The sequence below is a fragment of the Sinohyriopsis cumingii genome, chromosome 1, assembly GCF_028554795.1.
Source record: "Sinohyriopsis cumingii isolate HCF-2022 chromosome 1, ASM2855479v2, whole genome shotgun sequence".
Taxonomy (NCBI): Eukaryota; Metazoa; Mollusca; class Bivalvia; order Unionida; family Unionidae; genus Sinohyriopsis; species Sinohyriopsis cumingii.
The window spans coordinates 11,422,509-11,445,739 of record NC_142961.1 but is presented as its reverse complement, the minus strand read 5'-3'; the positions used below and the strand labels follow the sequence as shown (position 1 = coordinate 11,445,739).

General features: G+C 37.0%; 1 protein-coding gene across 23 annotated transcripts in view; it reads left to right on the top strand.

Annotated features, from left to right (window-relative positions):
* The window catches only part of LOC149806412 (uncharacterized), a 229,104-nt gene extending 210,816 nt beyond the window's left edge, over positions 1 to 18,288 (top strand). For 19 of the 23 annotated variants that reach the window (XR_016420177.1, XR_016420180.1, XR_016420176.1 and 16 more), the window contains 2 exons: positions 16,270 to 16,450; positions 17,508 to 18,288. Coding sequence is in view for 1 of the 23 variants with exons in the window: in XM_089952976.1 (XP_089809102.1) it covers positions 16,270 to 16,320 (51 nt within the window). In the remaining 22 variants the exon portion in view is untranslated. Of the gene's footprint in view, positions 1 to 2,061; positions 2,293 to 14,056; positions 14,728 to 16,269 lie in introns of those variants that run through there. The other 4 variants (XR_016420200.1, XR_016420201.1, XR_016420179.1 and 1 more) reach the window with 4 other exon arrangements.
* Positions 18,289 to 23,231: the final 4,943 nt, after the last annotated feature.

Below are 23,231 nucleotides of genomic sequence, written 5' to 3'. Positions count from 1 at the left end.
ATCTTTACGATTAGCGTTTTCTAACTAAAAGAACTTTATTCTCTATATAGAGGTCGTTTTCATTACAGAACATACATTTTATTTTTTCCAATTGTAAAGTGTGTAATCTTTGTCAGCTATTGATATAGGGAAATAAATTTAAAAACTGTGTTAAATATCTTGATCGATTGTTTGTTTTAATAATCTGTCAGACTCACTCTGAAAATAAAAACGAAGGAGGATATATAACCTCTCTCTCTCTCTCTCTCTCTCTCAAATTTAATCCAAAAGAATGCTTAAAAAAAGTTCTAGTCGAGTCCAAAAGAATCGAATGTTTGGAATGAATTGCAGGTCTCGAATGTACATATCACAACGGCATTGACTAGAACTACTTTGAATAATTCACAATAGTTCCAGAATAATATTCTAGTCCAATGAGCACTTTGTAAGATCAATGAATAGCCATAAGAAATGTCCCGTCTAAAATTATCTAAACACAACATGTGAATGAATGCGTGACCGAAGCATTTAATAACCGTTATCTGATGATAGGCTGGGTGTAGTGTGAGATGAGAGGGCTTAGAAAAATATTGTACCGTCCTTGTGTTTTCATATTCCGGTTCAGTTAAGTCCCGAGTCTCTAAGAGGGGAGATGGAAGTAAGACTAGCAGAGCAGTTGGAGTCGACAAGTCTAGTCGGTATAGAGTCGAGGAGGAGGAGGAAAAGTAGTCGAGGAGGAGAAAGTGGAAAAGGGGAAGTATAGAGAAGTCGAGGTGAAGAGAAGGAATTTGGAGAAAGTCGGGAGGAAGAGAAGGAATTGAAGGAATAGGAGAGAAGAATACACAGTTGAGTAGAATGCAAAGGACATGTGGAAAACTATCTCACATTACAATTCATATGATGCAATAGGCTATCACGGGGTCGATCGGAAGGAGAGAACTTGGGAAATTTTGATAATTTGATTATTGAATTGTCATTAAATTGTTATTAGTTGAATTTCACTTTTTTTGTATATTCAATCATTTAACCGTCGGCATTGCTGACTGGGGTCCCGGAGCTTTACATCCATCTTTCACTAATATAACTTCCAACCAAAATCGGTTCTGGATGGGACTTATATAATAATTTAAATAGTATATTGGCAGCACCCCATCCCAACCATAACACACCTACCACAGTGTCGGCATAACATCCCCGACACGCCACAATGTCATATTTACCATATGATATTTTAATTTTACTTTCGTCGCCTCATGATGTCATATTTACAAAGTGCTATCTAAATTTCACTTGTATCGCCCCATTATACCATATTTTTACCAAGTGCTATTTGAATTTCACTTTTATCGTCCCATTATGTTATATTAAACAACGCTATTTGAATTTATTTTTATCGCCACATTATGTCATATTTACGCAAGGGCCATCCATTTAGTACGTACACAACAATTTGGCAAAGCTTGACCCCTCCCCCTCCCTGTACACATGCATTCTTTTTTAACACCCCACCCCCACCCCCGCGTGCGTACACTTGACGCCGCCCCTCCCCCCCCCCACACAATTTTATAGTACGGCCTTTATTTAATCCACGCAGAAACTATCAAGGATTAATAATATTAACGTGTTTAATAAAACAGATAATCCACCGACGTTGAATGTCTGGCTGCATCAAATAAATAAGCTGCGTAACTTCCACCACCACCACCAGCTCGTTTCCTATGCGTGCATGCATTATCAGTAGACACTCGCCCCCCCCCCGCCCCCGTACGCAAGCGTATGCATTTGGGTTAATCCCCCTCCCCTTCCATGCGTACGTACTAAATGGACGACCCTCAATGCTAGTTGAATTGGACTTGTATTGCCATATTTACCCAATGTTATTTGATTTTGACTTGTACTGCCCATAAAACTAGTGTTTGGCTCCCATTCTATGAAATCCTCTTACCTAACAGTATAATTCAAGCATGAGAGAGGCTTAAATCATGTTGAATCTGAGTAACCAGTCAATCATAAGGAATGAAATACAGTCTGGTTGGTCCTAACCGGAAACTCAATCACAAACTAATCGATCTACAGACCAAAACTAGTTCAGCCTCAATTACAAATCTTTCATCTAATTTACCAAATTTGCTTCAGTGAGACAATTTGAGAACACGTCATGATAAAGATGAATGCAGATTTGACACCTGCTTGTAATATTTCATAAATTGTCGAGATTGCAACATAAAACTGTCGACATACGCATGAGAATGGCCTAGGCGGGTAATGCATTGCCCTTAGCAGTGACCTTCCAGTATGAATTTTACTTGACAGGTAAGGTAATATTCTTCTAGAATCGTGAAAAATAATTCTCCACTCGCATGCATCTTGTACTTCATGGTTTGCACTTTTACGCTGAACGCGATGAAATGGTATGTGAACATGAAGCACGTGCTAATTGATTTATGATTCTCGAATACATACATACATACGTGAGAGTGTGCATTGCATGCACGGACGGGGGGGGGGCTGGTATTGTTACTTACAATTTAACTGTCAGCAACACATGCAAATTCTGGGGTGGGGGGGCAAATGCCCCTCCCCAATGACATCCCCGATTGTCAGTGATACATGTTGTATTATTTTATACTATATGTGGGACAGATAGTTAAATTGTAACCAACTATACGAGCCTCTGTGATTGCACGTACAAATGTAAAAATACAAAACTACATTCAAAATATACACTTGGAAGCACTAGGTACTATTAGCTAGGGAGCGCGAAGTTCGTGCCTTTTTGTGAATAACATTAACCTTAACGGTTAATTATGGAGAAAATCAAACTTCTATTTATTCGTTATTTTTCCAGAACATTTACGTTTTTTTGTTTTTTTTGTAAAACAGTATGTGGAAATAAAAAATATTTTTTCTGTACAATTTTAATCAAACATAACGCCGGAAAGTTACAGTTAAAATGAATGGACCGTTAGAATTGTCAAAAATGACCAACTGCATAACTTCCCTTGAGATTAAGTTTCGTCTTTATATGTGACGTGAAAGCTGATAGTCACTAAGGTAGAAGTGTATGGTAGTCACTAAGGTTAAGTGTATTGACTGCATGGTAATTTCAAGTTAAAATGATAGAATTTGTGCAGTAGACAGGCACAGATTGTGATCAAAAAGGAAAAGGGTTATTATGCTCATTGGATTTTCTCTTCTTCATATTTCTAAATAAAGAAATACGCAGAAATGGGGATCTAGCGATTATACACTGTATGTCAAACCAGGAAGCATGATGCAGAGCTTTTCATGTAGTCCCAAGTGCATATTCTATTTTCATTTTCTAGTTATATTACACGCAGTTAGATCGTAGCAAATATTTGAAAACGTTGAAGGTACAAATGATTTAGACATATGATGTTGGCAATCGTCTACGGAAAATGAAAGAGCGAGCAAGCGAGCCGTCGCGTGAAAGGGAGAAAGAGACATTGTAAAATATGTAATCTTTCATTGGGTATGTAATGCGTTGAGGTATCTCCATTAAAACTTGGCTTTATTGATTTATCATTGAGAAGAAAGGACAGCAAATATATATAAAAAAAAAACAGCAGCAAGGCGAAAAATAGTTTAAGATTTGCAAGGGAGGAGTCCTCCGTGTACCATATCAAAGATATGGAGTTTCTTTTCGACGAGTTATATCGCCATTAATGTTTATTAAAAATAGAGATATGGTATATTTATTTTCTAAATGTTGCTTAAGTAATATGAACGTTATTAAAATGAGATGGTCAATAAACGTTTGGTTTTTCAGGTATGGACGATTAACAAATAAGTGAAAGCAAAAAACCTCAATAAATTACTTTTAAAATGAAACGGAATGTATTCTTTGGAAGATTTCAACATTTTACTTTTATTTTTGTTCCGAGCAATTTTAGAAGGAATAAACTTAAGAAGAAAAAAAAAAGACTTATTTGACTAAGTACGTGCCTCACTGTCAGAATGTCGTGGTCAGATCCCATCATCACTGCTTGCTACTTATTAGGTAAGCATGAAAATTGCATGACCCAGTTCTATAGTTTCCTTCAATGAGCCAATTTCATTGCCAATTACAGTTTCGTCAACTACCCTCCCTTGGGCAAGTTTATTTATGTGACGTGCTTGATAAATTGTAACGACAAACGTGATGCTACTGCTCCGAAATCGATCCATTGATATCAAGCGATTACGGTCTGTCGTCTGCCATTCCCTATTTTGCCACGTAAAAATAGAGAACTGTCATTTTCGTAAGTGTGATATCTGTAGGCAACTCAAGTTTCAAAAAGACAACACTGAAGTTAGATATTTTATATTCTGTAAGTGCCCAAGGCAGCCACATTCACGTATTTTGGTCATATAGATACATGTATCCGTATGTGATAAATTTAAACAATTCTAATTTGGTTTGGAACCATGTCTCATTTCTTATCTGTGCATTCTGATTTAGTTTGGTGTGCTGTTTTACGACACTGCAAAACAAGTAGATTGTTTAGTACCGAACAACCACAGGAAAGTGCTTTGTCCGAAGATAAGTCGATTCGAGATAATCTGATGGTAGGATTCGAAACCACTCCCTTTCGATCATGTGTCTAGCTCGCTAACCACCAATTCATCGCGGATTCTGGTTTCCGTCTATTAGTCGTCTCCTACGGCTATGCAGGAGGTTGTGTCGGACCTATACTATATCCCAGCGAGTCCGCAAGGGGAAAGATGCTGGAGAGGGAGGATCTGGGTTGTAGTCGGCAAATATATATATATATATATATATATATATATATATATATATATATATATATATATATATATATATATATATATATATATATATATATATATCATGACAGGCAAAATACCATAAGACTTGAAGTACTCAACCGTTGCCGTATTTCTGTTGTCTCGTACGTTCTCGATAGCATGACTTGAACTGTGCCGTAACATTTAAAACCAACAGATCATAGTCTACGGTAAAATTTAAAGCCGACAGATCATAGTTTACGGTAACAGTTAAGGCTGACAGATCATAGTCTACGGTAACATTTAAAGCCTACAGGTCATAGTCTACGGTAACATTTAAGGCTGACAGATCATAGTCTACGGTAACATTTAAAGCCGACAGATCATGGTCTACGGTAACATTTAAAGCCAACAGATCATTGTCTACGGTAACATTTAAAACCGACAGATCATAGTCTACGGTAAAATTTAAAGCCGACAGATCATAGTCTAGGGTAACATTTAAAGCCGACAGATCAGAGTCTACGGTAACATTTTAAGCCGACAGATCATAGTCTACGGTAACATTTAAAGCCGACAGATCATAGTATACGGTAACATTTAAAACCTACAGATCATAGTCTACGGTAACATTTAAAACCGACAGATCATAGTCTACGGTAACATTTAAAGCCGACAGATCATAGTTTACGGTAACATTTTAAGCCGACAAATCATATTCTACGGTAACATTTAAAGCCGACAAATCATAGTCTACTGCAACATTTAAGCCGACAGATCACTGTTTAATCTGTTGGTTCCTTATATGCCTTCAAGAACAGTGTACACCTGTTTTTTATGCAACGCCATAATCACCCCTACTCCTGTTGCAGCCGGGAGCACTATACACGAACAAACATGATGGCTTATTATAACCTTGTTGGCATTTAAATGTGGGAGTAAATCCCTTCGTAGATTTTTAACAGTTTTGGGATTTAATGTTGTCATTTGCATCCCAAGCATCTTCACCATCCTAGATTTGCAAGCATGTATTTTGTCTTGGTGTGATGCAAATTTCTCCTTTTTGTACCTTTTTTATTAGGTGCTTATTTAATTCGGAATAATCAATTGCTCCCCTAAGAACACAAGCTGAAAGTATAGTGAACGTTACGAATTTATCTTCTGTTTGCTTAATACTGTAGTAGTAGTAGTAGTAGCAGCAGCAGCCGTAGTAGTAATAACAGCAGCAATATTAGTAGTGGCAATGGTTGCAGTGGCACTGGTGTTAGAGAAAAGCCACAAAATAACTGCATTATAGTAATGGTAGTGGTGGTGATGGATTTAGTCGGAGGAAGAGAAGTTATGTTGTTGACTGACTGATGCATGCTGGCTATGTTCATGTTGCTTTTCCAGTGTGATAAATTTTTTTTATACTTTCGCTAGACATAATGGCGAACGTAAGTCGACTGATATATAAAATGAAGCCACTTGGTTTATTCTCCCCGGAAATGGTACGTAAAGTCCTATCTCGTCTTGCGTATCAAATGACATGTTGTGTTCACATGACGAGTTATGATGGGTCAAAGCAACGTTATCGTTATATAGTACTAATATTAGTACCCTTACTCGTACCACGTGGACAGGGTACTAACATGAGCACATACGTGTTAATGGAGCAAGCCGGGTGTGATTCACACCCGGCGCTCTTTTAGCCTAATAATAACACTTTAAACATATTCCTTGCATATAATCCAATAAACTGAGTAGTCCTCTTATTTAATACCGGAAGTATCGAAAATCATTGTAGAAATAGTTGTAAAATCTTGTTTACCTTTTTTAGCCGATATTTTCGTTTAGATCGTCCGCCATATTATTTCAAATAATGATTACTTCCGTTCTCAGCCTCGTTTGTTTGTGTGCCATATAAGGACATTGACGCCTTATTTGGAAATGTAAACAAATCGTAGTAAAAATTTGGCGCCGTTTGGGTCAGAAATTCTGCACATTAAAAGTAAATACGGTTTATCGGCAACTTTGAAGCTCACCAACAAGCGATTATTCGCACTTGATTGATAATAATATAGCGTAGAATATCCAAAATATGGTTTGGCAAGCCTAAAGTAGAAAAGGGGTCACGGCGAGATTCTCGCGTTATCTGTCATGGCGGACAGTATAAGGTTAGAGTAACCATGTCAATTTATTTTATCGTGTAAGGGCTTAATAAATTCAAAATAAGCCAAACTTCTTTCACAACATGATTATACTTATGTAGTTGATTTCTACACTGTTTGTTTTTCTGACTTTAGTGATGAAATTGTTTGCTCCATTACATGATATGGGATCACTTCGTAGCCTCAACCACAACACAATCAAGTTGAGGCTACGACATCGTAGCTAATCGTTATACAGATATATTGTACGGGGAACCCCTTTCTATCGGTGACAGGAAACTCGTCGTCTTGAAGACGACATTTATATGATCATTATTATTATTATTATTATTATTATTATTTGTTTTGTACAATACGGCAAAGTATGCAGTATTTGAAGGAAAACTCTTGGGTAGTTTAATTTCTGATATTCTCTCCAGAAAGTTGTCTTTGTATTTCTTATTGCGATCGTAGTTGCACGGGTGGCTAAATAATTGGTTTGGTACCGATTGGGCTGTCGGCTCGATTCCCAGCGTCGTCCTCTATCAACGATTGCTCATTCAGGTCGGTAGTTCTTTCTTATATCTCCGGTTTCCTCCAGCTAAAGAAATGGTAAATTGCGCTGCAGACTATGCATGTAAGAGATTGCTTACTGTAAGATAAACGATACAGTTTGTACAATATTGCACATTACTGTTAAATTATAACAGGATCACGACACCATGCTCTGTAAATCCGCGTAAATTATGTTTTGTTTTTATTTTAAGACGTTAGAGAAAGTGCGTCAAATCATATCCATGTTTTATTTCACTTTTATCCCCGTTGCTTTCCAATTCGGTCATTTACCGGGGCCTCGAATCGACCAACATGGGTATGTGAGAAAACCCGCCAGTAGTGTGCGGTAGGTCGGTGATTCTTTTAGGGGTATTCTGGAGTCCGTCCTCCACTAAATATGCTGGCGGCCATGGATAGTGTGTCGTTTGATAAAAATTGCGTTAAATCCAGCTAAATTTAACGATCCTGGTTAATCTTATTCGACACCTAGACAGTCACTGATAGCTATGTTAACAATATTGACATCTGCACATGTGATTGTACGTGAATTTGTGCACGTTACAACTAATTTGGACATGGTCTGATGAGGAAGTCTCTTTATCACGTTTCATGCTTACGTCAAGCGAGTAATAAAACCCAGATGATAATAAACGGCTGCGATTGTAACTGTGTCGGTCATAAAAAAATAAAGAAATAAAAATGATAAGCTATTACTCCCCAACAGCATTTGGATCAGGCAGTCTAGCTATCTGTACCGTGTGATCATCGTCGCATGACGACTATTATCACAGAAGCCCCGAAGCAACGTTTTTTTAATAGAGAATACTTGTGTGTCGACCTGGTTACTGTACTTGAGAGTAACGCTTGTAACGCTTCATACTAACGAGACCAAAGAAGAAATTGTGTCTACTTTATTTAGGTTGATATGACCAATCTGTAATTATTTGTAACGGAGACCTGTCATATCAAGCCGCGCTGGCTCCGTGGTTAAGGAAGCAGAGTTCTTACATAAAGATGCGGATTATAATCCCACTTTCAAATCAGCCCAGATCGGAAATTGGTGTACCCGTCAGATAGACTTTATTTGCCATGGCACGATATAGCCTTCAAAGTGTTGCTGTGTTACAAAGGGCAAACAAGTAAATCAAAACAGCTGTCTGATCATTCTAATTTGATGTATTGGTAGTGAGCATTCAAAGCTGCTATATGTGTGTATGTGTCTGTGTATCCAAAAATAATCCAAGAAAGACACAAGTCTTGGTAATACAAAATCTTGAATAAAACTAAATTCAAATCCCGAAGACTTAAAATAGGAGGCAATGACGTGTGTTATGGCCTGCGAAGTACTGATTGTCTCTTGAATCACATACATATTATTCCAGGTTTGAAATCAGTATAAATTCCAGTGAATATCTTTTTCTAAGAATTTTGTCAGAGCACTTTTGTATTTCCAGATAAAATAATCACTTGAATTCAATAATTTAATGAAAATAAAATTCAGCCCAACCTGGTTACAACATAATACAACTTAACGTGCTAGATGTTAAAGCACGACTGGTAAAATCCTCACAGTCACAAAATAATATAGTTCTCTGCTTGACCTCATGGTCACAAGTAACATTTTCTAAAAACAACTGTTACCTAATGGAAAATAACTTTCAAGAATGATAAAATGAGCCTTGTTTATTTACAACACAGTAGCCTTTAAAATTCACTTAGGAATCTCCAAAACCCTGACGCTGATCAAAATTTTTACTCATTCATCAGGTCAAGCAGAAATAAACTCAATTTCGGACAAGGTCAAGTCCAGCAAACAAAGTTACATTACAATAACATGCAATGAAATACTTTTTACAAAAATGTAAAACTAACAGACAAACAAATTAAATGTACATAGCAGTGTGTGTGCATGTATGCATGGTTTGGCGTTTTGTAAAGTTTGACGCCGTTTTTTCAGCACATAATATTCTCTGCAAGGCGACCGGTATATTTGGTGGAGAAAGACTTCGCAAAGAACCAACCCCCGACCCATGGCAGACCACTGGCAAGCATTCTCACATACTCGCGTTGCTCGAGCTGAACAGTTGTGATATTTATAAGTCGAACGCATTCGACCACTCGGCCACCTGCTGCATCCATATGTATGTCTGTCTGTACACTCGATGCGAAAATATCTGAATTAATAAGATCACGCATATATTAATGACGTTCGGTAATTTAGACGGTCCATGACAGAAATAAACGATGGGCTGGGGGAGGATGGGAAAGGGAATGGAGAGGATTTAATTTTTAGAAATGATAAAAATAGTCACATTGCTAAGAATGATTATAGCAAATCTCTGAAGGCAAGTTAGGTCTACGAACAGTTTTACAATAATTCCCCAAAATGGTTTTTCGATTAAGCGTGCCTAAAATTTAGTCCAAGTTTTATTCCGGGCTCGAGGTATTGTTGGTACAAAAATAAAATGTTTAATTCGATACAGCCTCTCTGCTTTTGAAAGACACGAGAAAGTCGACAGGTGTGACTAGGCTCGTTGGGTGTAGATACACCATTGTCAAGAGGATTGCTTTCATCAAAATGCAACTAATTAGAGAAAATGACACATAACCAACGCCAGATCTTGAAGATGGTAAAGGTAGCAAATGCGTTAAATCAGAATTGGTCATAGAAATACTGCAGTAAAAACAATCAATAAATGAAACAAAGGCAATAATAAACTGAAAGAAATACGTAACGATATTGAAAGCTGACGATGAACCTTCTTATTCTCATCACATTTTCTTTAAAATCCATTTTTTCTTGTGACAGTTTTATAATTTTATTAGAGAAATGTCTTCGGTTGATAGCAACACTTGAAATGAATTTGGACGCAAAATAACAAAAGTTATCAAGCATTGAATTTATACACGTTATAATGATCGGTCTCTCTAGGTGTCTAACATTGAATTTATACACGTTATAATGATCGGTCTCTCTAGGTGTCTAACATTGAATTTATACACGTTATAATGATCGGTCTCTCTAGGTGTCTAGCATTGAATTTATACACGTTATAATGATCGGTCTCTCTAGGTGTCTAACATTGAATTTATACACGTTATAATGATCGGTCTCTCCAGGTGTCTAACATTTGTGATGTAGACGTCCATTTAGTCCACAATATAAGCACTGCATGTATTATTACGTAATAGATCACCCGCTGCCCGGTAAAAGACTGGCCAGCGGCCTTTTGCAATTTGGAATAAACATTATTTAGCTGACAAATGGTAGTAAATGGGTAAGTTTGGAGATTCGTGTATAGATGTTGTGTGACAACCATGATACTCAAGATGATGGATGTGAGTTTCTTTAAGTGGTTTGAGCATTCATTAACTTAAATGTAAACTTAATTAAAAGTACTTCTGGAACATATTCAGTTGGTAACTTCTAGTAATAAGAAAACTGTATTAAGTAGCTAAATATATTTATGAAACGTGTAAAATAAGTGATATATTATTATTTGTAGATTAATTTCTTTCAGCTATTGATCATTGTCTGTTTTGTGTTTCTGTTGATAGTTGTATGTATAGCATGTAATAACCACACTGCATTTGAAGCATGTACTCTACGAACATGTACACGTTTATGAGAGTTAACTATTGAATTGATGTTCATAGACACTGCAGTCTCTACCTTACCTTTAGGAACGTGTGTCATAAGAATTAAGAATCGGTAATTATCTATATAACAATTTTCTTTTTTCTTGTAACCTATAATAGGTTGCTAGGTTCTAACAAAGGGATAACATTACAGTAACAATGAATAAAAGAAGAAATTTAGCATAACTACAAAAATAATCAGATATATTTTCGTTGAAATCCTCAATGAATAAACATTCTTCTACATTTAGCACAGCTGGGAAATGTTAGCTCAATTGGTAGAGCGTCGAACTCGCTATCCTTAGGTCGCGGGTTCAATGCCCAGCCAGTCCAGTCCAGGTCGACTGCCTGGGTGTGTTCCTGGGAAAGACAGTTTCATTTTGTCGGTATGATTTAACCAAGAAAGTTTTGAAAAAGCCGTTTAAAAGCGCAATGATTCATCACAAGTGAAAATCATGTTGGATCACGGGTATACATAAAGCAAGGGCGAGTGGTCTGATTTGTGACGAAAACTTGATATCTTGTGGTCTTCTGTTGGGGAAATTGGTGCATGATTTATGAAACTCAGCTCTCAAAGAGTCACTTATTGATTTTGTTGTTTATGTTGCTATTGTTACTATAGGGTTTAACGCCAATTTTCAGCACAAGATATGCTAACTGGTGGAGGAAAAACCCTGGGAAGATCCACCGACCCAAGAAAAGCTACTGGCAAGCTTTCTCACGTACCAACGTTAGCAGAGCCTAAGACTCGAACCCACGCAGAGAGCAGTGAGATGGCAGTGATCCGGAACGGTGAGCGCTTTAGACCACTCGGGGCCCCTGGTGTTTATGTATGCGTGTATGTGCGTATTGGGATGTATGTATGTATGTCGAGATGTCGGAGGCGAAAACACGTCTTTTCTAGTAATAATAATAGACCAATTAGTCATTTCAAATATAAGATCAGTTGAAGAAAAAAAAACAGTACAGAAATTGTATTACGAGCCTCTGTCGCAAGTTCCCTTTAATCTGTCTTGCGTAGGACTGGAACTTAACTCCGCATTTCTACTTTTAGATTTTCCAAATTAATTATGGTCACGCTAAGCAAGCGAGCGAGACAGACAGATAGAGATGGGGGAGAGAGAGAGTCACTTGTACATTCTCCCTTATTTCGTCCCTCCACTAATACGATGAATGTAAACATCACATGACATGTGCTAACGAAAGCAAGTGTCTTTAGAACGACATATTTATGAGTTATATGTCACATTAATAAAGGATGACTTGATTTTAAAATGTTATTTATGCAGACTTTTCCATGGCAATTCTTTGCATAACATTCAAATTTTTTACCGTTCGTTTTACTTTGCTAGGGCTATTTAGTGGCCAAAACTTCGTTCTCCCTGAAAGCTAACAAGCTACAAGAGCTGGTGTCATTTGTCATCCTAACATAAATAATCAGCGAAGCATTTGCCACATAATGCACACAATTAAAATTGTCAACCGTTCATTAGTGAAATCATATCAAAATTATTTAAATATGGGCATAATGAATGCTAGACACGCGTTTTGCATGTGAAATTTGTGCGTTCAGCATTGGGAGATTGCATAGAAACACAAGAACAGAATCCTGTTTTGCTCTTCTGCACAGTACATAGTAGGATTTTTAATATATTACCTTGCCAGAATTATTATCATCGTCTTTTTCCGTATTATTTTTGGGACAAGAAATTTTTATCTTACTTGCGAATATGAAACCCAACAGTGACGAATAAGTAACCAAACAGTGATGAATTCGGTATACATTTGATCACAAATACTCGCATTTTCACATAGTCCTCCTAAATTGTCGTTACCGTCACCATGACTGTTTATTTTCGACGTAATAGCATAAAATCAGTGAGGATCTGAAGTATGGAAGTGAAAGTGTAATTAGTGTATATGCCTGGTACAATTCCATAATTACCATTATTTTTATAACAAGAAAAATAATACTTTATAGAAATAGGTGTTAAGTAATTGAATGGTGTATGTCCAAAACACCCGGAGTAAGCTGAATATTTTAAACCGCAGGAATCGGGGCTACAAACCCTACGTCAAGACATTTGCACGTCCCTTTCTATTAATGATAGATTTCGTACGCATTGTCGAACCGCGAAACCAAGAGAGCAGATGACTCGCATTTTGGAGCACACATTGCTAGGCGTGAATTCATTCCAGACTGGATCCTTTTTCCGACTGTACATTTGATTTAAGTTTTAGTTTATGCTTTAAAAGGCAGGTGAAGATTTAAAGTCTATTGCTTGTAATAGAAGAAGCATTTGACACTCTGTTACGACCAACGAATGATGTTAACGTTTGTCTGTTTCAGTAAATAACAATAACAATTAGCATATATCTTTATCAAATGAATAAGGTAATCCACTCATTCATGGATATAAAAAAAATGTTCCATACTTTTCCTATAACTATAAACGAAAAAATACTTCGATCAACATAAACAAATGTCTCTTTTTAAACATAATTTTAAATTACTGCTATGATATGCTTACTATTTCAAATACATTAATTATTATATCTACATCAGTCAAACATACTGCTGCATTTATAATTCAGTCCTAAACGTCCATGCATTCATTATTTTCCGAGTCCGAAACGTTTGCCAATATCATGAGACTTTCTCTCTAGTTTCATATTGCCTCAGCGTACGAAAGTACGTAGCCGCAAGCCATGGTAGAAAATCCGCTACGCTCCTGATTAAAAAAGAAAAGAGCGAAACGGATTTTCGCCCGTGACTTGCGGTGAGAATGAGAGTAAAGAGTCACCCATCATGATTGACAGTGAGACCTGTCATATCAATCCTTGAATGACGCGGATTTCTATCTGTTTAATATATATAACAAAAATTAGTCCGCCTTACCTTTCGCAAAGACACCGTATTAGGTTTGACACTGACTATAGCAACTTACTACCAGTATCGTAAAAAAAATAACAAGATATATATGTAAGTGGATTACACTAATAGATTGATCGACTGACTGATTGATTTGTTCCTTCATCTTTCTTTGATCGTTTGCTTGTCTTAATATGTTTCTGTGTTTGCTCAATCTGTTATGATATACCTATTTTATTAATGAACATATTCTTTATTTATCGTTACATGTCATCTTGAAAACTTCTCTTATTTATGTTTATTAATGACCTATTAAAAAAATGAGTATACAGTGTAAGTATTCGAGTTTGTTGTATTACTGTATATGTCGTAAGGGGGATAACGTCCTTTTTCGAAGAAAACCAGTAATATGCCAACTTACAACTTTCGGAATCGCTACAAAGTAATACGTCGATCAAAATCTCGGAAAGTTAAGTATATATGACCACCAGTTTTACAGTCATTTCTTGAACGTGTCATACTGAATTAAAGTTTGTACAATGTACTGTCTTATTGTCTGTATCTACAAAGGGACCAAAGAATGGAATTTCCGTCGAACATTACACATTTTTCTGATGCTAGCAACGCAATTACAAACTATCTACAGGAGTGATCGGAAAACAATTTGATTCCTGTATATTTGCAGATACTTATCGGTATTGGTCAGTGTCGCTGACCGGCCACGGTGGTCATCAAAAGGGTGCGTAGCAAATCGGCAACTGACGGATGTCAATGTACGGCGCGGTCATAAAGCCTCTAAAGTGGGTAGGCGTACAAATCAACAATACCAAATGTTGATACTCTCGAATGATGTTTGTTAGAGGGCGATCTATCCTCCGAGTGTGCCTTTTCAGCCGAAACAAAGAATAATAATTTAGCTTCCTTAGCTTGATGACATACATTTGATGTTAAGCATTGTAGACCGTGTTATCTATTCAGTGCTAAAAAGTTAATATACTTACTAGAAACATAAACACATACCGTATGTACAGTATCCGCTTATAAGACGAGTCCGACTGCAAACTATTCAGACCCAAATCTGCCGTTGCATAATGCGCCGTCAGATCTGGTTCTCTTTAATTTGTCGTGAGTAATAAGTAGAGCAACCAACATAGATTACAATCTGGAGGCATATTTTGATACGACATATAAGGATCTTTGTTGTTTGCAGTTTGACTCGTCTTATAAGTGAGTACTTGTGGTATATCGGGTGTTATATCTACCTTGAGAAGAATCGTTATTATATTCTCTTCATATTAGGAAGATGAATTTAGAGTCAGTAGATGGATTTAGAGTCAGTAGATGGATTTAGAGTCAGTACATCTGTTTGTTATCGTTTACACTTAGTGGAGAAGGTGAACGGTGCATGAACTTTATTTGATACCGGCCCCAAATGGAAGTGGTCAGAAGCCAAATTTTAACCAAAAGGAAAAGAAAAGAACAGAGATGGAAGCGAACTAACATGGCTGCTCCGATGTACTCGAAATATTAGCCTGAATTAGTTCAAAGTAGCACTTATTAAAATAGGGAAAATAAATTTGGACAGATTAGACAATACCAGCTTCTGAAAGTGCAATAAATCAATTACAAAATAGGTAAGAAGTAGAAAATTGTATTGGTTCTTTTTTACAATTTACTTTTGAAGTTAAGTTCAGAAAGTGAAGACGAAGCGGAGCTAGCAGTTTTTGAAAAGTGCACATCTGAAGTAAAGCCAAGTCATATAGTCTATCACCTGAATTACACCATAAATCATACACCAGAATAAAGGGAATTAAAAGTTCTTTTACAAGTACCTAAGATATCAAATGATATTTTCAAATGGCAAAGATAACCAGTCAAACAAACCTGGCCAATTCTTTTTCTTTACAACTTTAACTATGCAAAATACGAAACTTTAGAACGCCACCATGGTCCCTTAATATTTAAGTTCTATTTTATTTTGTTTTAAAAAGATACTAAACAGAGCAGTCTTGCTTGCTTTACAAATCAAAATATTTATAAGTGAACGTAAAATGAAAACTCATTTGTTTTTTTATTGTTGTGAACTTCGACGCATGTGTATGAGTAAGGGAGACTATTCAGGCTGTATCATGATGGACGGTTGATTAGCATTTATTCTTATAGCAAAATAGTGCGTGTGTGTTGTGACATTTTTCGTTTTCCATTTTGTTTCCCTCAGATATTTGAACATTTTCTTACCTCACTGATGACTTTCATGCAAGTATGGTCGCATACGTCCACATACATTTATTTAGAAACACTTACTCGAGATGAACAATAACTGTGTCCGTTTTTTTGTGTTTGCAGAAAAGTACTACAAATTTGGATCTTCTAGCTGACTTTGATCAACGAGGATAACCAGACGATAATTTCAACGAAGGGGCTACACTGGCACCTATGTTTCCGGTTGATGACAGTTTTGGATTCCTTCATCATGCCCAAATGCTCTCCAAATGTATTTTTACAGAATTTCGAAAACTTAATTGTGGTAAATCTTGGAGATAAATGTTAATGTGTTAAGTGAAACATTTGTCGAATCATAAAACAAACATGACAGTTTAAAAAGATTTGAATATGGTTAAATTGAATGGCTAAATTGATAAAAGTGAGTCGATCAGTGATCCAAATGGCAGTTTCTGATTGGCTGAATGTCAACGATGACACAAGAGCAAAATTATGGATACCGCACAAATGTAATATCGATTTGTCAGTTTGTTTTTAAGGTATATATATCTAATAAGTATGTTGTTTGCTTGGGGTTGGGGTGATTAGTTTGTCCGTCATTGAAGCGTTTCAGTCTCTCATATGCATTTTCATTCGGTTATTTGGGATCGAACATAAATTTATTGAATTTTATCAGCTGTTACTGGTTTTGGGCGAACCACTGGTATTAATTAATTTCCTGTTGTAGAAATATATTTCCCCAAAACAGTAAATAAAAAAATTCTTTCCCTCAAAACTGTGTCAACTTTATGTCGTATTTCTGTGTCTAGCTTCTAAGATACGGGGTAAAAAAATTCTGTCGAATGTTAATATTCGTTATATCAGATGAAGCTGCAGATCACACTGTAAAAGAAAAAAATTATAAAAAAATTATTAGTATGTTTCTTAAATTGTTTTCAACCAATGCTCAATAAATACTCCAGCCGACACACGAGAGCCCGTACTTGAGGAGTGGATATAAAACTAGAACGTCTGTGCACATCTTTTAGACAACTAAATAACATCTAAGGGTTTTGAATACTGCTAATGGGGTTGAGAAGAGTAGTGCAACATTCAATTCGAAATGCAACCGTTATTACATGTAGACTTTGATCAGGTTAGTGCCCAAGGCTGCCCAGACAATGCAATGGATATCATGCAATCCAGTCTTTTGGCGTGCCCTTTGGCTGCGTTTATGTAAACTACGGTGTTCTTTAAGGCTCTAATGTGATGAAGGGAACATTTAATTTTGTTTCTTTCATTAGTTGCACCTAAATTCAAGAAAAATATAAATCTCTATAGCAACGCCTTACTGCAATAATTTTGTATTTTTTCTGTTTTAGGAGGCTTTCTCGAGGACCCAGGGATATAGTACGACCTCTAGTCTTTATTGGAAATGTGCCGAAATGTATCAAGTGGTTAATAACAGACGGAAAATAAATTCAATTTGCTATAGTTGCCCAACAAAATCAAACTAAAACCCCTAATACCATAACTGCCATTTTTTGTTGTTTTTGTTTGTTTTATATGGCACCTTTAACAAATTAAGGGCTATATCATGAGCAGGTATCAAATCCGCGACTCTTGTATTGCGAGTCCGACGCTCTACCAACTGAACTACCGCGGCTTCCTAATAAATGTAATGAAGATGGAAAAAGAACTGTTTATTTTGGTTACTGGGTCAAGGTGATACTACAAGGGCTCTGACAAGTACAAAATGAAATTGTGAGCACACAATCACGAAACATTGGAAGTGTATTTTTAGGGATTGTGTGGTTATGAATTTTACGGGATTGTGAAATAAACGAATCAAGAGGAAACACACTTTTAGATAATCATTTAAGTATTTCGTGTATTCAAAGAAACGTGATTAATAAGATCGATTAGGTGAGAATACGGTACATTATTTGGCAGGGAGATTTATGTTTTTATATACACTTAGTCACACTACTTCAGGTGTTATGCTTACCTGAGGTCATATTACACATATCACGATTTTCATCATTTTGTACAATATTTCAAAATAAACTCACTCTGGGCTTTCAATAACACAGCTGAAACAAATCAGTGATGGTAATGATGATGTGGACGATGATGATAAAATAAATATTATATAAAAATGCATGTTCTAGTTTTTTCTTTTTTTCTATTCTGCCACAACATTATCTACTCTGTTTAACCGGTAGACGACACAGTTGATGATGTATATAGTGGTGGTCTTAAAAATGAAGATGATGACAATGATAATGAAGAGGCTGACAGGATCACGGAGGGATTAATGTAAAAACATCAGTTGACATCAAAATAACCGGTGAATGACATGTAGATCGTCCAACAGAAACAAAAACATAAACAAAATATACAGCCAAATAAGCAGTCAGCCAGACGGATATAGAGATAACACGATAAATCATTCGGACCAACAATATTCGGTAATGCATCTTGTGGAATCAGATAAATCTGCCTGTTATATGATCAGGTTCGTATCGTACGACCTCCTGAATTACTTAGTGACAAAATAGTTTGTCGTCTGCTCGTCATTTGTCCTTTTCATTAAAACTGCATATTGTGTTGCAGCATTGTACAACAACAGATTGGCAGACATGCAGAAATAAATAGCCACACAAGAGACTATGTAGGTAGGTAGGTTGGTAAGTAGGTATGTATGGGGTTTAACAGCACATCATCACAGTACTGGCTATATAGTACCGATTAAAAGTTAATTTCTAAAAATGTAAGTATCAAATATTGCCTAAAACAAACTTTAGGAAAATAATAACAGATAAAGACTTATAAAAGATATCAGCAAAAGAAATGGAAAATGGATAAGTGAAACGATTCGTCAGAACGATTTGTGTGTGTAGAAGAATTACGTATACATGCAAGACGTGTGGGACACTTCCACGATTTCACCTCTAAACGTGTTTGGCCTTCATCCGTAAAACTGAAAAGCTGACTACCACATGTGTGCCCCCCACCCCACCCCACTGCACCACCTCCCCAAAAAATAATCTGCGGGCGCCCTTGCTATCTATCAACCTATATCATATATAGCTATCTCACCACCTGTCTATCTACATACACCAATTCAATCATTCTGTTTGCCAGCATACATGCATGAAAGCATAAAATACTTAGCCTGATAAGTTATTGGTTTAACGCCATTTTTCAGCATGCGACATATGGCGGCCAGTATGACTGGTGGAGGAAGAAGCCGGGAAAACACCGGTAAGAACCACCGACCTAAGGGAAACCATTGGCAAGCTTTCTCACATACCCGCATTGACACAGTCCGAGACTCGAACCCACTCGGATCGCAGTGATCGGTAAAGACGGGCACTTTAGACCACTTGGTCACCGACTGAAAAGTAAGCTCTAAAATGATCATACAGATGTTTAAATGATGGGCACAAAGATACATTTATGTCAAGAAAAAAATCAGACGCATGAAGGAATGAATGAAGATCAGTATAATATATTGGTAAATACGCATATAAATTTGATCAATAGCAAATTGATGTCTACCTACAAAAGAGAAATCCAAATCAATACCAAAACTGAAAAGACTTGTCGATGCGGGAAGGTAGCTTGTCGATAAAATACAATATGGCAATTTTGGTCCGAAAAATGGGAAAATGATATACGGGAGACAGCAGAGATGGGAGTAAGGAGAGAAAAGAAAGTGAAAAGACAAAAAAAAAAAGATTCATCGAATACACACGGTTTGGGGCAGATGTAAGAGACGCCTGTAACTTGGTGGAAAAAAAATGTGTACCTGTTTCAGTGTAAGCTATACCCAATTAATCATTCCGCAAAATAATGTTATACCCTGATTTTCCTATCCTCACACTCACCCGAGTAACCCTGAACAAAACGAGGTCATGTCTGACGCAAAATTAATCACTTATGGATATATCCGGAATTCTGACAACTAAATAACTCTTTCGATTCAAGAATAACCCACTAGATTCGATAGAGGCCCTGTCAATACGGGTTTAGTTATCTCTCATCTTTCAGAAAAATAATTGTTTTTATTTTAGTTGACAGCTTAGTCGAGCCAAAGACGAGGTAGCAAAGGGCAGTATTGCGAGTGCTTATCAAGATTTCTGCTGGATGTCAAAATGTCAGTGGTATTTTTCCGTTTCAAATCTATATGCACATAAACGGGATTTAAATATATAATTTCATATGTATACCAAAGTTTGCAGATTTATATAAGTGTGTTCTCTTGAGTACACATATCACGTAACAGACTGATTAACTGCTATTAGTCTTTAAAGTATAAGTAATCACGACCTACAAAAACAGTGAGTCCATTGTAGACTCATAGTTGATTTCACACGTATATGTCCGGGTAACTAAGCGACCCAGCAAGAAAAACCAGTTTTCTTCTTACTATGAAATGTCTGTAGATTTGGATTCACGGTTTTCTCTTTAACAGGATTAAGAAAGAAGCATGTTTGGTTGTGTTTTTTTTTCGGGGGGGGGGGTATTTTTGTTGATGAACTACTCTATTCGATGAGAATGTAAACGATTATCCGTGTCTGCAGAATTGCTATGATCTTCGATTTTCTATATGGGTATACACGATGTGCTTTAAATCGATATTCTAAAGATCTCCAGTTTAATATCTGACCTGAACTAACAGTTATCCACCCAGTTTCCACGATGTCGATCTAATGTTGAAATAGGGCCAAGTTCAATTCCGGATTTGGTTATTGCAACCGGCATCACCGCAACGGCTTGGGTTACTGACACGTATCGTGCAAATGCCTCACAATGGGTGACAATCTCCATCCAGATTTAGGCCACGATACTTTGTATTGATTTACCTGGATTTGTAAAAAGTATGGTTATTAACTAATACTTGTGTGAAAAGAAGAGACATACGAAAACTGCGCTAACATCAGATTATGAATATGTAAGTTCTTGATGAACAAGTGGTGCCATTATAGAGGCGTGTCTTTCTAGTGAGTCATTATTACGGATGACCAGGTTCGTAAAAGTGCATATTGGATCTTGGATGATGCACTAACACCCACTCATTTCTGAAAGTAAGAAAGGCTACTATTGATATTGACAAATCCCACTCGTACTAGTTAACACAAAGTGACTAACTCGCGCGGTTTGAAATCGTCTCGTCACAGATTTCTTGCAAATTTTCTCATACCGTCGACACGTTCTGCCACATATAAGTTGTATGACCGTAAAAGAGACATTCCACAATTTTTCCGACGCATGATTTAGTGACTTTACCGACTCTAAATTCTCCAGTTGAGAGCAAATAACAACCACCAATCCGACTGAATAGGATGTGTATACAATACAAACTCGATCCAAGAAGACAAGCTTTGATGCAACAGAGAACCTTTGAGTAAAGTCGCTGTTAAATAATAGGGAAAATACTTAATCTATACACAAGGCAATAGTTTGGCTTTCTCCGTATGGCGATAGTTTTGGACTGTACCCTTTATGGTGCTTAAGTAGTTTTGGACTGTATCCTTAATGGTGATACAATAGTTTGTACTTTCTCCGTATGGTGATACAATAGTTTAAATTGTATCCTTTATGATCATACAACAGTTTAGACTGTATCCTTACGGCCATGCAATACTTTGGACTGTCTCCTCTATGGTCACACAGTAGTTTGAATTATATTCTCTATGGTCATACAGTAGTTTGGACTGTCTCCTCTATGGTCATACAGTAGTTTGGACAGTCTCCTCTATGGTCGTACAATAGTTTGGACTGTCTCCTTTATGATCATACAGTAGTTTGAACTGTCTCCCCTATGGTCATGCAGTAGTTTGGACTGTCTCCTCTATGGCCATACGATAGTTTGGACTGTCTCCTCTATGGCTGTATGGTTGTACAGTAGTTTGCACCGTTTCATCTAAAGCCATACAATAGTTTGGACTGTCTCCTCTATGGTCATACAGTAATTTGGACTGTCTCCTCTATGGTCATACAGTAGTTTGGACTGTCTCCTCTATGGTCATACAGTAGTTTGGACCGTTTCCTCTATGGCCATATTCTAGTTTGGACCATCTCCTCTATGGCTATATGTTAGTTTGGAACGTTTTCTATATGGTCATACATTAGTTTGGACTGTCTCCTCTATGGTCATACAGTAGTTTGGACTGTCTCCTCTATGGTCATACAGTAGTTTGGACCGTTTCCTATATGGTCATACAATAGTTTGGACTATCTCCTGTATGGTTGTACAGTAGTTTGGACAGTCTCCTCTATGGTCATAAAGTAGTCTGGACTGTCTCTTGTATGGCCATACAATAGTTTGGACTGTCTCCTATACGGTCATACAGTAGTTTGGACTATCTCCCCTATGGTTATACAGTAGTTTGGACCGTTTCCTCTATGGTCACACAGTAGTTTGGAACGTTGTCTCTATGGTCATACATTAGTTTAGACTGTCTCCTCTATGGTCATACAGTAGTTTGGACTGTCTCCTCTATGGCCATACGGTAGTTTGGACTGTATCTTCTATGGTCATACAGTAGTTTGGACCGTTTCCTCTATGGTCACACAGTAGTTTGGAACGTTGTCTCTATGGTCATACATTAGTTTGGACTGTCTCCTCTATAGTTATACGGTAGTTTGGACCGTTTACTCTATGGCCATCCAGTAGTTTGGACTGTCTCCTCTATGGCCATACAATAGTTTGGACTGTCTCCTATATGGTCATACAGTAGTTTGGACTATCTCCCCTATGGTTATACAGTAGTTTGGACCGTTTCCTCTATGGTCACACAGTAGTTGGGATTGTCTTCTCTACGGTCACACAGTAATTTGGACTGTCTCCTCTATGGCCATACATCAGTTTGGACTGTCTCCTCTATGGTCATACGGTAGTTTGGACTGTCTCTTCTAAGGTTATACAGTAGTTTGTACCTTTTCCTCTAAAATAATACAATAGTTTGGACTGTCTCTTCTATGCTCATACAATAGTTTGGAATGTCTCCGCTATGGTCATACAGTAGTTCTGACCGTTTCCAATATGGCCGTATAATAGCTTGGACTGTCTCCTCTATGGTCATACGGTAGTTTGG